General features: G+C 40.7%; 1 protein-coding gene across 1 annotated transcript in view; it reads left to right on the top strand.

The window, feature by feature from the left end:
- LOC309870252 (liprin-beta-1-like) overlaps positions 1-14,311 on the top strand; it is a 63,642-nt gene that overhangs the window by 37,791 nt on the left and 11,540 nt on the right. The window contains exons 12-17 of the mRNA XM_082742437.1: positions 5,140-5,255; positions 6,229-6,285; positions 7,452-7,650; positions 9,862-10,033; positions 12,660-12,792; positions 13,079-13,207. Of these exons, the coding sequence (XP_082598563.1) occupies positions 5,140-5,255; positions 6,229-6,285; positions 7,452-7,650; positions 9,862-10,033; positions 12,660-12,792; positions 13,079-13,207 (806 nt within the window). The remainder of the gene's footprint in view (positions 1-5,139; positions 5,256-6,228; positions 6,286-7,451; positions 7,651-9,861; positions 10,034-12,659; positions 12,793-13,078; positions 13,208-14,311) is intronic.

The raw sequence follows: 14,311 nt of genomic DNA, 5'->3' as shown, positions 1-14,311 counted from the left end.
TGTCATTGAAGGTTAAAATGCTGTTGACAGCAGGAAAGACCTGGGATCTTTTCTCAGTGTGGCTACTGACTGAGTCTTAGCAATTTTCATGTCAAAACTCAGTCTGCTAGGACTTTATTTGAAAGATTGGTTTTTCCCCCCCTCTTTAATAAATAAATACCTTGGGCAATGTCAAAATTGCTTAAATAATTCAGGAAGAACATGGGAGAAAGATGTCATCCTAAATAGATTACAATCTACACAATAATAATCTTTATTAGTAAAGAACAAATAGGGAATAAATGAAGAGGGATAACGTGAGATTATATAAAGAAGTTGGTTTTAGTCACTTCCAATGTTGTCTCTGAAAAATTCTGGTCTAAAATCTTCCCTGACTTCTTTAGACTTGGAAAAAAGCAGCTGGACAGGAATATTTAGTCTTGAACTCATCATTAACTTTTCTTTCACACATCAGACTGGTGCCAAAATCTGTTTCCATTACCTATTGCAAACCACCCCAAAAATTTGTGGCTTGAGTGACAGCACTTGTTTTGCTAACAAATGTGTGATGTGGGTAAGGCTCAGCAGGAGCATTTCTTCTTCGCTCCACTGGGCAATAGTTGGAATGGTGTGAAGGCTGGAGGCTTAAGTCATCCGAAGGCTACCCATTTGTATATCACATGGTTGGTTGGTACTACTGTTGGACAGGACCTCAGCTGAGGCCCTAGCTGGAAATACCTGTGACTCCCTGGCTTTCTTCTAGCAGAGCGTTTAGATCCTAAGGATGAGCATCCCAATAAGAGGACTGGGCATATTTATATCATCTTTTATGCTATGACTCGGAAACCCTGTGGCATCTCTTCTCCTGTAGTCACAGGCCCACACACATTCACAGAGAGGAAACAAAGACCCTACCTCTTGATGGACAAGTAATATCACATTTGAGAAGAACACATGGGATGGCATATACCCCTACGACCATATTCGACTAGTACAACTGCCCTCCACTCTCTGGCTACAATCATTTATATCCCTCCCCCATGCAAAATGTCCTCATCCCCTCATCAAAGACCTCTTGGTCTTACTCCAGTCAGGCTTCCGCATCCCAAGACCTTGTCATCCAGACCCGGTCAAGATGTAGGTGCAGCTGCTCAGGTTTGGCTTCTCGAGTAGCACTCCATTCCATGTAAAGAACCAGGAAATTCAAGGTCAAGTCATTTGTCCCCTACACACCTGACATGCAGTGGTGGAATGGGCATAGTAACTACTGGGCATTCCCATTCAAGAAGAGGGAACATAGACATGGAAGACACCCACGTATCATTAGTCAGTAGCAGTTCCCAAATCCAGCCAGGCTCGTGTGGCCAGTTCCTTGACAGGGCCCAGACCTTTGGGCTCTTGGTTGTTCCTTGGGAGTCATCTTTCCATTTCCAGGAGAAAGAACCTGTAATTGCAGATGAGTTGTTTTCTGCAAAAGTATCTATACGGGTCTAGGGCCTTCTGCCTTCTACTATCTCTGTCCCTCTTGGTTCTATTTGGTATAATATTTTATTCATTTGGCATTTCTTATGAATCAATTTATAATCCACTCCGTCAGGTAAAGGATATCCACAATTATCTTCACCATAAGACTTTCTCTATCTTAAGTTTTCTGTATGGCTGCTATGGAATATCCCTCTGTTTTTAGAGTTGTCGAACTTTTTGAAGGTTTCAATGAGACAGCTGTACCTTAAGTCTTCCTGAGGTCTTAACCTAGGCACACCCGTGGCTTCCTGACAGCACCTCCCTCTTTGCCCTAGAACTTTTAATTTTAGTGCAGTGTACTGTCTAGAGAAACTGGGAATGGGAAAAATTGTTTTTGTTATTGTTGTTTTTGTTTTTTAACTAAATAGTCTTGACTACCTTATGTTTTCCAATTCCCCCTTTGGTCGTCTTTCCTTTAACATTTTACTGTATTCAGTGAGAAAAAAACCAAGTGGCATCTTTTCTTTTCCTATCTATTCCTGCTGATTACCTAATGAGAAAATGAAATTTGAATTGCATGAAAATGAATTCAAGGAGGAAACATTTCTCTCTTCACTATAGGAGAGGGCTAAAAGATGTCAGTCATAAGGATTACTGGGTAGGGGAAATTGGAAGGTGGTGATCAAAAGGTACGGACTTCCAGTTATAAGACAAGTGTGCTGGGGGTATAAGGTACAACGTGATGACTATAGTTAACACTGCTGTCTGGTATGCTGGAAGGTTGCTAAGACTGTAGATCCGAAAAGTTCTCATTGCAAGGAAAAAAATGTGTTTTTTTTTCCTTTCCTTTTCTTTTTTCTTTTTAATTTATACGGTACTGCATGTCAGTGATATCCCAATAAAATTGGAAAAAAGAGGCAAAGGATTAGTTAAGGAATAAAAAATATTTTAGAGGGGGAAATAAAAAATATGTTAGAGGGGGAAAATCCCCTAATTGCTAATTATATTTCTACTGAAGGGAAAAATAACAGTTGACAGTCAATGAGTATGCTTGCTGCCTATTTACAGAATGGCAGATGTTACATGTAAGATTTGCCCAGATAGTCTCTTTAAAAAAAGTCTTTCCTATGTGAATTGTACTTTAATGAGACTTTTTGTTTGGAACCAGAATGATTTGATGAGGATTGAGTGTGTTCAGCCATATTGTTAAAGAAGAGCTAGAAGGGAGATTGGAGTTGGGAGTTAAAGTCCTAAGTTCAAAACGAAATCAAGGAAATGGATCAGTTTGTTAGTGGGCCATTTCCTTCCCCATGTTAGGAACCCGGGGAGCTACTGTGAACTTGACAACACAAGGGATGATGGCTCAATAATTCGCCCAGAACTAATCATAAAGATTCAAATTTAAAAAAAAAAAGAAAAAAGAGAGTGAAGTAATCTCCTATTTTACAGCAATAGGACTTCTTAAAGAACAAAATTCAGGGGCGCCTGGGTGGCTCAGTAGGTTAAGCCTCTGCCTTCGGCTCAGTTTATGATCTCAGGGTCCTGGGATCAATCAAGTCCCACATTGGGCTCTCTGCTCAGCAGGGAGCCTGCTTCCTCCTCTCTCTCTCGGCCTACTTGTGATCTCTCTGTGTCAAATAAATAAAATCTTTAAAAAAAAATTCAGCTGAGAAAATTTTTAACACAGGGATGATGGCTCTGTAAATTGCCCAGAACTAATCATAAAGATTCTAAAAAATAAATAAATAAATAAAAAATCGCGAAGCAACAAGATCAGACTTGTTGTTAAAGAACAAACTTCAAATGAGTAAATTTGCAACATCTTACTGGCTTTATTCAGCAATTTATGAATCAGGCAATGTCCGTTTTAGCAGATGGAAAGGAACTCTACGGATCTGTACAAAATGAAGGGCTTTTTTAGGCCGAAGGAAGCAGGAGCAGAGGATCAGGCTGGTCATTTGCTGGTTGGTTAAGTAGGGTTACTTTCCTTAATGTGCAGCAAAGAGAAGTCTCGGGGCGGGGTGGGTCAGGTAACTTACTAAGGGCAGGCAAGTGCCGATTGGTTGACCTAGGTCTGCCTTTTCTGGGAGTGCCGAGCACGGAAACTTAGCTAAGCTTGGGTTTACTGACATGGAGCTTAACACGAACCACTCCGTCTTGGGCCCAATCAGATTATTTCAACAGACTTCACATGTTATAACCTCTTAGTGTCAAGGAATGAGACCACCGCTCAGTAACTGGAACAAAAAACCACAGAGCTAAATGTATTGCTTATCTAGTTACCTCGGTGAACTTTGTTGGTCAGGGACAGTCTCTTTGATCATATGTGGGGCATGTGGGGTTGCTTGGAGCTCAGGGATTGAGGGACTCTCAGAGGCTAGAGAGAGTTGACATCCGCTGTGGATGTGTGGTTACAGAGGTGAGACTGTCATTGATTGATTGGCATCTAGAAGTGTGTTCCAGGTTGTAAGTCCCTACCTTCCTGGCTGACTTCAGAAGGAGGGACGGTCACTGATTGGTTGGTTGACTGGCAGACTGAATTCACTGAGGAAAATTTTATTTTTTTATCACAATATTTTTTAAGTGATTCATGTATTGTAGTTTATGATGGGCTCTTACACCATAATGCTCTACAGTCATCGAAAATTATTTAACCCCAGAGTATAAAATTTCTTCCATAGATTCCATCCTTAGGGTACACAAAGCATTTGTTTAGGAAGGTGTTTTTAGGCATTTTTGTTGTTGCTGCTGTAGTATTATTAAGCCAAGTGTTTTAAGTGGTATCCACAAAGAACTGGTTTGGGGGGTGCCTAGGTGGCTCAGTCGTTAAGTGTCTGCCTTCTGCTCAGGTCGTGATCCCAGGGTTCTGGGATGGAGCCCCTCATCAGGCTCCCTGCTCAGGGAAGTGGGAAGCCTGCTTCTCCCTCTCCCATTCCTCCTCCTTGTGTTCCCTCTCACCATGTCTCTCTCTGTCAAATAAATGAAATCTTAAAAAAAAAAAAAATCTGGTTTGAACAACATTCTATATTAGACTAGTGATAGAAAATAAAGTGAAAACAGATGTGTTTACAAAGCACTTTACCCAAATCTCATCTCAAATCATGACAACCCTGTCAGGTAGGCATTGCCATTCTCATGTTACAGAGGAGAAAACTGGTGCCCAGTTAAGTGACTTGCATAAGGTTAGAACCAAAGTTTTTACTAGGGCTTAAAGTTGTCAGGATCAACTATTGACTTACTTGATGGTATTATGTTTTATTCAGAACCAAGTTCAAAAATGACCTTCCTTGGGGCACCTGGGTGGCTCAGTGGGTTAAGCCTCTGCCTTCAGCTCAGGTCATGATCTCAGGGTCCTGGGATCGAGCCCTACATCGGGATCTCTGCTAAGCAGGGACCTGCTTCCCCCCTCTCTCTGCCTGCCTCTCTGCCTACTTGTGATCACTCTCTCTCTGTCAAATAAATAAATAAAACCTTTAAAAAAAAAAAATGACCTTCCTCCAGAATGTTTTCTCTGACTTTAACAGTCATTGATGTTTATATCCAGAGACCATTTTATAAAGAGAAGAATAGTGTTTTTAAACATAGGTGTATGAAATTTTTTTGATGGACCATGTAATTGTCTCCGTTATTTTTATTTTATCTCTGTGACTTCTGTCTTATTTATTGGATTTTTTACTTTCTCTAATTACATTACAGTTCCACACCAGCATCTTACAAGTTTCAATCCCTTCATTACTGCCAACATCTAAGGGCCTGGAAACGTCTGAAAGCGCAAAATTGCCTCCTCAACCAGAGACTTCATTTGAAGAAAGGTATGTCATTTATGACCCAACATTGCAATATAAATGTTCAGCAGAGTAGATCAAGCAAACACAAGAGTGCATTGCAATTTATTTACAGACACAGGTTTTACTGTGAGAGGCAAGAAACTGTAAGGCATGTGCCAGGGGACCAGTGTAAATCAATCACTACAGTCAGTTCTGGATTATTGAAATAAAGGGTGTGAAGCAAGAAGTCCTAGGGCAGGAGTCCAGGGAGGTGTGGTGTTCAGGTTAGAGAGAGATTTTAGGGGACTCAAGTTTTATGTCCTAAGTCATGGGGAGCCGCCAGTGGGTCCCAAGCCCCATAACAATGGTCATGTGGCCCAGGCTGTTCGGAAGAAGGATTTGGGACAGGGATACAGTAGTTTCTCCATTAACAAGTAGAATTTTGAGGGAGCATGTTCTCAATTACTTAACCTTATAATGAGACCAAATAAAAGAAAATATAATAGAATATTTTAGGGGCACCTGGATGGCTCAGTGGGTTAAGCCTCTGCCTTTGGCTCAGGTCATGATCCCAGGGTCCTGGGATCGAGCCCCACATAGGGCTCTCTGCTCGGCAGGGAGCCTGCTTCCTCTTCTCTCTCTGCCTGCTTCTCTGCCTACTTGTGATTTCTCTGTCAGATAAATAAGTAAAATATTTTTTTAACAAAAGAAAATATAGTAGAAAATTTTAAAAGAGAGGGGCAGCTGGGAATCCTCAGTAAATTCAGCAGCTGACTCAATCTCAGCTCAGGTCTTAATCTCAGGGTTGTGGGTTCAAGCCCCATACTGGGCATGGAGCCTGTGTTTAAAAACAAAACAAAACAAAACACACACGACTGTTTTAAAAGAGAAATCGCTTCCCCAGCACAATTTTTTGTTTTTTTGACAGTTCTGCTTACTTAGAATATATATGGTCTTTTACTTGTGAAGCACACACATTCCTTTTTTTTTTTTCCTTTTCTTTTCTTTCTTCTTTTAGTGATGGAAAAATAATCCTTGGTGCTTCTGTTGAAACCCAGCCGTGCGATAGTCTTTCGTAAGTCATGTTCTTGAATGTGGAAAATGTCATTGATACCTGGGAGAGAGGAAGCTTCTGACAAACTCACAGTGACCACTGTGAGAAGCGGATGACTGAGGCCTGAATACATTAATGCAGGTGTGGTGGTTGGATGTCAGGGAAAGGGGAGGTTGTGAGTTAACAAAGAGATACTTGCTCATGGACTGTTATCCATTATCTCGTGCCAAGTGTTTGCACGGCTTTAGCCTTCCTTCATCAGTTTTCATGTGAAGTGCAGTGCTTTGAATTTCAGGTTTGCACTGGCTTGCATTTTGACCCTAGCAGAAAAGAGTCACAGAGAATGATGTAATGGCTGGAAAGGCTGCAGTAGTTTTTTGCATTCTCCATGTAGTAAACCGGTCCATTATCTATGTTTATCCAAGTTCAAGTCTGAATTAGGAAAATCTCTTACCAGAGCAGTATTCAAAGATGAGATCTTCTCTTTTCTCACCAATATCTTTTACTTTATTTGATACTGGACAAGTCTAGTAACTTATGTACACATGAGTACATGAGAATTGCCTTTTAAAAGTTTGCATATGTGTGTTACTCTGCTTCTTAGAGCTTTTTTCTCTCTCTAAACTGGTCACCTATTCCTGACTTCCATTTTTGAAAAGACAGCCCTGTACACTTGAATGCTAGTTATGTGAAAGGGAAAAAAATCTCTGGATGTTTACAGTGTCACTTCACCTTTGCAAGGAAAGCAAACAAATTATTATGGGCAGCCAGAGGGATTTTTCTTGTATGCCTCGATCAGAACTGTAAAATGAACTACTTGGCCAGATTCAGAAAATGGATTCCTTTGTGAATTGAAAAGTAACACTTCTGTCCTTTATTTTAATTACAAGGATTATATATAAATAGTATGTGAGTGTTTTAGAAGTTCCCTGGTATATTAACTAAAATTTAAATAAAAATAAAAAATAAAAAAGTTCCTGGTCTAAATGTATACATAAAAGGATACACCACTGGTCCATGGAAAAATGCTGTTTTATTTTCAAATGTTGACATCACAAGGAGAGTCCTAAGTGTTTTTCCAGCTATTCTAACATGTGTGGGACATTTAGAGTTATTGGCAGGACAGTTAACCACCTCTGCTTTTAAAAGAACTCAATGTTATAATTTAGTAAAGCACATAAGTGACTGCCTGAATCCGGATTTTCTTTTATGACCAGGATTCAACCCACACACAGTTTTAGTTTCTTTCCAAGATATTCTCCTAAGAAACAGTGGCACCAGAGCCACTTATTATTAATCCTAATTACTATTATTGTTATTTTTAGAACTTCAAGTCTGCAAAAGTCCAGCAGCCTGGGCAATCTGAAGAAAGAGTCATCAGATGGGGTTGGTTCTGTGTTGTTTCTCTGTCTGTTACCCTGAGACGCAAATATTTAGGGATCCTCACATTTTCCCATTTTCCAAAGAAAACTGTCAAGAAGAGTTTGAGGTTTCTCTAATGCAGATTTATTAGATACCACAGTTAATGGTAAATATTAAGAAGGGTGAATATGAACAGTTGAAACTACTGGATATAATCACAACTGAAGACTAATTAGCCATTATTGGAAATAAATGGAACTGAGATTGTATAGCTTAGAAGTAGATAAAAGTTTATTTTAATTTCTAGAATTGTGTGTAACAGTTTGTGAATATATGAAGCCATTCCTATGTCCAGATTACAATGGAAAAATGTTTGTGATGTCTGATACATGGGATTGCTTAACTGTCTCCAAAAAACCCAAACTCAGAACCTCCAAAACATGTTATATGAAAGAAGCCAGACACGAAAGATCAGATAGTCCACGATTCCATTTATGTGAAGTATGTAGAGTAGATAAATCCATAGAGACAGAACACAGTTTGGCGGTTGCCAGAGATGGAGAGGGAGGAACGGAGAGAAACTGCTTCCAGGGTGAGGGGTTTTATTCAAAATGATGGAAATGTTTGGGAGCTAGGTGGAGGTGGCAGTTATATAACACCGTGAGTGTACTTAATGTCCCCTAATTGTTCAGTTACTTTTTATGTTTCACCTCAATAAACTGTTGGGGAGGTACAAAAAACAGACAAAACCCCCAACTCTCAATCAGGCTAGTGATAGTCTTAATTATCATATTTGGGCTTCCTAAGACCTCACAAAACATCCTTAGGTCACCCGCCCGAGAACAGCTGTTTATTTAATATAGCCACTGTGTATACAGCAAACATTTTGGTGTTCTGTTTTTTTGTCTTTTTTTTTTTAAAGACCTCATCAACAAGGGCTCTCGTTCTTCCTCCAATTTTCAACCATTAACTCTGTAAAGGCTACCTTCTGGTAGGCCACTTCCAGATGCACTCCCTTGACTGCTGGCTCTGAATGCCTTGAGTTGTAATGTAGGTGTCCCTGATAAGGCATGGACTGTGCACACAGCTGTAATTACAGGCATCCTTTGTCCTTTTTTGTCTTGCCAATTCAATAAATGATTAAATGATTTTGACATCTGTGGTGAGACATAGGTAATAGTTGCACTAAACTGTGGCATCTATAAACTTGTAGTTACGATGAGCAATAAATTCAGAGGATAAAATAACCACCTTCAAAGCTTGTGTCCCCTCTCCCCTTTCTCTACCTCTGCAAAAACAAAAACAGAGGGCAGGAGATGTTAGAGGAATGAGGGCATGCAAATCAAAGCATCTTTGGATCCTACTAAAACAATATAATAGATCATGTTACTGGAACTGCTAATTCAAATAACAAGAAAGCTAAAAAATCAACAGTACTTAGAAGTATAACTTAATTACAGTTAAGTTTCGCGATAAAGACCTTGACCTATTAGAGACAGCCAAAGAATCTTCTGAATCGATGAAGAAAAATTTAATTATAACAAGTTTAGTTTTGGTGTTAAGTGTATCAAGCATGTCATAGTGTTTGAAAATTGGTGATCTGTGTCGGGTAACTTGCAGGCAAGGTAATGAATATGTCTCAGAACACCCTCTCAAAAACAAAATGTTTAACAGTCACTGGTTGTGTCCTCATTTGACTAGTAATTCCTTGAGTAGAATATTTAAATAACTGGAGTAGAATCTCTTTCTGCTGCTGGTGTAGAAGCTTGGAGATAACGCCTACTTTGCACAGTGATTATATTACGCTGGGCTTCTGATGCAGTTACGGTACAAAGACTGTGAACTGCATTGTAGCCTAGTCATGTCATAAGATTTCGAAAAATAGGAAGCCTGCTGGTATTCTGGTTATGCAGTACCTTATTTCCATGTCATTGGGGGAATGAGGCAAATAAAATAAAGCTTGAGAATTTCTATGTCCTAAATACTTCACATATGAAGCATGCCGGTTATAGGTCAGTGATGAACATGTTTTTGTTGCTGCTCTTGCTTCCTAAGTAGCTTTCAGAACTGACTTTCTAAATTGTAATATGGTGCTTGGTGTTCATAATCAACTTATCAGTTCTGTGATTCTTTTAAATAAAATCACATGTGTAACAGATCAGGTGTTGTGCCCAGCGTGTACTCCTAATTGTGCACAGCCACGCTGTGTTCCATTTATTATTACTTGTCTTTTAGGATAAAGCTCCTGTAGAAAGCAGCCCATTCAGGGGCCTCCCTCCGAAAGCTCCGGGGCGTGATGCATCCGTGGACGACAACCCCTTTGGCACTCGGAAAGCCAGATCATTCTTTGGGCGTGGCTTTTTTAAAATAAAAAGTAACAAGAGGACAGCAAGTGCACCAAACTTGGGTACGTATGGCCAGCGTGCTTTTGCTTTAATTCACTCAGGACGAGGACAAGGTCAATCCCCTCCCTTCCCTGGTTCATTGATCTGTGCGTTTCTCATTCTCGGAAATGAAGGTGAATGCAAGAAACTGACCCCTTGGGTTTAATTCGGTGGTAAAGATAGCTCTGTGCAGGCCATCACCCTGCTCTCCTTGTTGGAGTATAAGTGTAGAGGAAAGACCAAAACCCTTGACACTCTCTGAGTTCATTGTAAACAGCTTCTCATCTGTTTCGAAAGTGGACCAATTAACCCCATATTGTTCCTGCTAATGGAGTCTGCGATGTTGGAAGCACAGCGCAGTGCTTGCCTTTCCTCCCCCGTGTGTATTTTGTGAGTAGGACTTTGAGCTGTGTTTCATTTTGTCATTCTCCTGTGTTCTCTCCATTGGGCTGCGTGTGATTGTGTGCATTGTTGGGATATCTGAAGATCGTGAACGAAGTGCCAGTGCACCCACCCTAGGTATCGTACCCCTGCATGCCAGCCTTCGCCAGTGCTGTCCTCCAGGCTGACTAATCCTTGCTCTTGGCATCTGCGATCTCTAGAAAGCAAGCTGGCAGCGATCAGAAAATGTTGTCCTCGACTCCAGAGAGTTCCTTCCAACTGCTGCTAAAGTGAACTTTCTGGAGAGTCTTTGCTTCCCAGCCTACGTGCTGTTTTAACCCCTGCTAATGACACCTTGCCAGGAGCTCTGGGAGGACCCAGAAGCGCACGGCACCCTCAGAGTCCAGGGCAGGACTCTCCTGCCTCGTACCTTCCAGCTTTCTCACCCTTCCGGTGCATCCTGTCTCACACTAACTCCCAGGTCCTGACAGTTCCTTCTCCATGTCTCCATTATCCCCAGAGAGCAATGTTTTCAGCCAAATCGAGAAGTCTGTAGAAGACATTGCAAATGATTGCTTTAGACTGACTTTTCTTAAGGGAATGTTCTTCTGACATTTATTGCTTTGAAGATGGAAGTGGCATTTAGTGACACTGGAGGAAGATTTCTGGGATATTTAAGGAGCCTCCCCTAGAGTGATTTTAGGAGAGGGGAAACTCCGTTTTCCTTTTTAAAAGTGTGGGGCATGGGAGGGAGGAAACATCCTCAAAACAAAAAAATGAAAACAGGATGCTTTTAGAATGAGGGTGAGTTAGGCAACATTTTCTGGTATACCCGTACCCATGATGGCTTTGGGGTTTGGATGGAAAGGTTCCTTTGGATTTTCCCTGAGATACCCATACACCAACTCATGTGGGTCAGCACAGGTTACTTTTCTCCCTTTGCAGTCTTACATTTCTAGAATACACATGGGATAAATAAAATCCAGACAACATTTTCAAATGTTTTTGCATCTTTCTTAGAAGAAATACATTGTTAATGCTAAGAGCCCAGTGCTGCTTATTATAACCTATAATCACAGCTGTGCTTCGTAGAAAAGTCAACCTCTGCAACTTTTGTATCTTGCTGAAACACCATTTCTGTGATTTTTGTACAACTTTTTCTTTCCCGTAAAAGTGTCGTCTCACACTGAGGAAACAGTACTGCTTGTGTTTGTTAGTGGGGGATCATATCTTAAGGGGCAGGTAAAAGAATTAAGAAATAGAGAATGCTGGGAGAACTGGGCGTAGCAAATTTGGATGTTACTCTTTCAAGGCAGAATCAACAGACACTGATTTTATATCAAAAGAAAAATGTGTGCATATCCAGTACAGTCTTTTCTCAGTAGGACATAGCAAGTTATAAATAGGAATAACTCTCTTGAAAAAAGACTGCCAGGGCTTGGTGACTAGGATCTGATGTAAATGCCAAAGGAGAGGAGGGAGTGAAAAGAAAATGCCAAAGAGTGTGAATGGGAGTAACAGGAAGAATATTAATTAGTATCAAGGGAATATTAAATAAGAAAATCTAAGAGAATTCTTCTGAGAATTGGATGGATTTGTTGAGTCTAAGATGTTCCTGGCACAGCACATTGGGAATATCCATAAACGTTCAGATCCTGAGTCTGGGGAGAGAGATTAGGACCAGAGATTGTGATACTGGCTGCTTATGAATGAGGGAAGTCATCATTTTGTGCCAGGCACGGAGTGGGTGAACTTGTTCAGAGATCCTGCTGGCAGGAGCCTAGAACACAATCTCGGAGTGGAAGAAGAGGACAAAACAGGTCCTATAGCAGAGAAGAAACGATCAGATGACAGATCTGGGAGATTGTCCTAACAAGATGAAGGAGATGATGTTTTTGGAGAATGTGGGAAGAATGTCAGCAGTACCAAGTGCTGCAGAAAAATCGAGATTAATTTAAGTGATCTCAGATCACTTAAAGAATGTGGCAATCCTATCCCACCTTTGAACTTCAAAGAGGTGGTAATTTGTGAGTTAATGAATTTAGGCACAATATCATATGCGATATTATACACATCATTCACTGATACACAGCAGACGGTAAAGCAGAACATAAATTTGTGTTCCATCTGTAATATTTGTAGGGTGCTCTTTACAGACCAACAGAAGAAGAATTTGTGAAGAGTTGCTAAAGTTAAGAAGGGTAGCATCTAGTCATGTTCATTCCGTACTTTAAAACTCACCAAGTATGTATTCTGTTCTTGGGATAGCTGAAACAGAGAAGGAGACAGCTGAGCACCTAGATCTGGCTGGTAGATCTTCCCAGCCGAAAAATTCGCAGATATCTCCACCATCGCCGGATTCCAAAAAGAAATCCAGAGGGATCACGAAACTCTTTGGAAAGTAAGTAACACAGCAGACAACCGGAGGGGGCTTTGTGTTGTGTGTTGCTCAAATGTAGGAATAAATGGAAGATTGCCTAGAAACAAGTATGCAGTTGTAAGGCTTTGCTGTTCCTTTGATGGAAGGAAGATTGCGATCTGGGATGCACTGACTCACTGGTTCTCAGTTAAAGTGTAAATCCAGACATCTTTTCTGACCATACATAAGCAATGTTCTCATTAACTTTAAAGTCCTAAGGTCTCCTCAGGTCTCTACAAGGCAATGTGATGTTGTTTCTTCTATTCAGACTTAGGAGAAGTCAGTCAACTACATTCAACCCAGATGACCTGTCTGAGCCTGAATTTAAAAGAGGAGGGACAAGGGCAACTGCAGGGCCACAACTGGGTTGGTCTCGAGATTTGGGACAATCTAACAGGTGAGAAAAACTGAACGAATGGACTTTGACATCTCTACCCACATGTCCAGGCTATGAGCACTTGCAATGTTAGTATTGTCCCTGGGCTGAGCAGTAGAATCTCTTGCTTACCCCTTTGCCTGGCAGAGGGGTCCGTCATCTTTAGAGCAGTGCGGGTTGGCAGTGGTTGGTGAAAATCATGCAGAAGTTGAGGGCTGCGTGAGCCAGGGGAGGAACCAAAGCTAAAGTGTCAGCAACATCTGTGTAAGAATGATTCTTTGACTTCAATCTGACTGAGAAAATAGTTACTCCAAGTACTCTAAAGCATAGCTCTAGAGAGATGGGCTAACATAGCGGTTAAGAGTAGGTTCTAGAGACAGACTGCTTGGATCTGATTGCTGGCTTGGCTGCTTCCTGTAACCTGGGTGACCTTTGAGCAACTACATCCATACTCTACGCCTCCGTGTCCCCTGGTATGAATTAGTCTAATTATGAAGATTAAAGGAGTTAATATGCGTTGAGTATCTGGTAAATAGTAACTGTTCAGTGAACGTTAATGACTAATGGATTCTGTGAACGCACCTACATAAATTCATTAAGACACAAATTCTAACGGAATTTAATCAGGATTAAATAATCCTGAATTTATCAGGACTATGTAATGCTTTATCTGTTAAGACTCTAGGAACTTTTCCTACACCCTTACCACAATTGAGGGCTGTTTTGAAATTACTGTACTGACCTACTGAGCATGAGAAGGATGGGGTTGGCAAACATCTAGCACAAACCATTACACTTAGTCTTTGGAACATGGTCTCTCCTACCCTCGCAGAAGACTGGGCACAGGTTTTATCAAGGAGGAAACCCTGGCTTTCTCCAAACACATGAAGGTCTCATTTGCCATGTGTTCTCTTTATACACAGTAGAGGATCTCCTTGTGCTGTTTTAAAAAAAAATAAAGAAAATTTTTGTTTATCTACATTTTTTTCCCCCAAAGAGGAACACGATTTACATGTCAAAGTAGAAAATTTGACCCAGAAATTACTGTGATTATGTTTCCCTGTACTCAGTGATGGCATGTTGCGCTCTTCTCACTGATAACCATTTGGAGAGAAACCATAATTC

This window comes from Mustela nivalis (genome assembly GCF_964662115.1).
Source record: "Mustela nivalis genome assembly, chromosome: 7".
NCBI classification, from domain to species: Eukaryota; Metazoa; Chordata; class Mammalia; order Carnivora; family Mustelidae; genus Mustela; species Mustela nivalis.
Note: the sequence above shows the minus strand (reverse complement) of the source record. Positions and strands in the feature narration are given on the sequence as shown.